This window comes from Populus euphratica, unplaced genomic scaffold, assembly GCF_000495115.2.
Source record: "Populus euphratica unplaced genomic scaffold, PopEup_1.0 scaffold2799.1, whole genome shotgun sequence".
Lineage (NCBI taxonomy): Eukaryota > Viridiplantae > Streptophyta > Magnoliopsida > Malpighiales > Salicaceae > Populus > Populus euphratica.
Window position 1 is genome coordinate 1 of NW_011502745.1, and position 507 is coordinate 507.

Here is a 507-nt window from a genome sequence, read left to right on the forward strand (position 1 = left end):
TTCGTAAAATTGAAAACAACAGTGATTGCTACGATCCATCGGTGGTCTCCATCGGTCCCTATCACCATGGGAAACCAGAACTCAAGGAAATGGAGGACAACAAAGTCACATTCGCGAGCCAGTTCGTCATGGAGAGTCATGTGGCCCCTGATACAATGTTCTGCAAGGTTGAAGGGGTGGCGAGCAATGCAAGGAAATGCTATACAGAGGATTCAACGCAGCAGTTTGACGGCAAGAAGTTTTCCCAGATGATGTTTCTTGATGGTTGCTTCATTCTCCATTTCTTCTTCTGCCTCTCAGAGCAACCTGAAAAACTAAAGATGTCTAGTCACCATGTGTCTTTGGTTGCAAGGGATTTGTTCTTACTAGAGAACCAACTCCCTTTTGAAGTTCTCCAGGAACTAATGAGTTTGAGGTTCAATATTCAAGGAGAGAAGACAGTAGATTTTTTTGAGCCTATCTTCAAGCATATTCGCTCAATGCCCCCTCGAAGAGAGTCATGTAGGG

General features: G+C 44.4%; 1 protein-coding gene across 1 annotated transcript in view; it reads left to right on the forward strand.

Annotated features, from left to right (window-relative positions):
- The first annotated feature begins 89 nt into the window (after positions 1-89).
- The window catches only part of LOC105119426 (UPF0481 protein At3g47200-like), a 1300-nt gene continuing 882 nt past the window's right edge, over positions 90-507 (forward strand). Inside the window, exon 1 of the mRNA XM_011017565.1 lies at positions 90-415. Coding sequence (XP_011015867.1) covers positions 90-415 — 326 coding nt within the window. The remainder of the gene's footprint in view (positions 416-507) is intronic.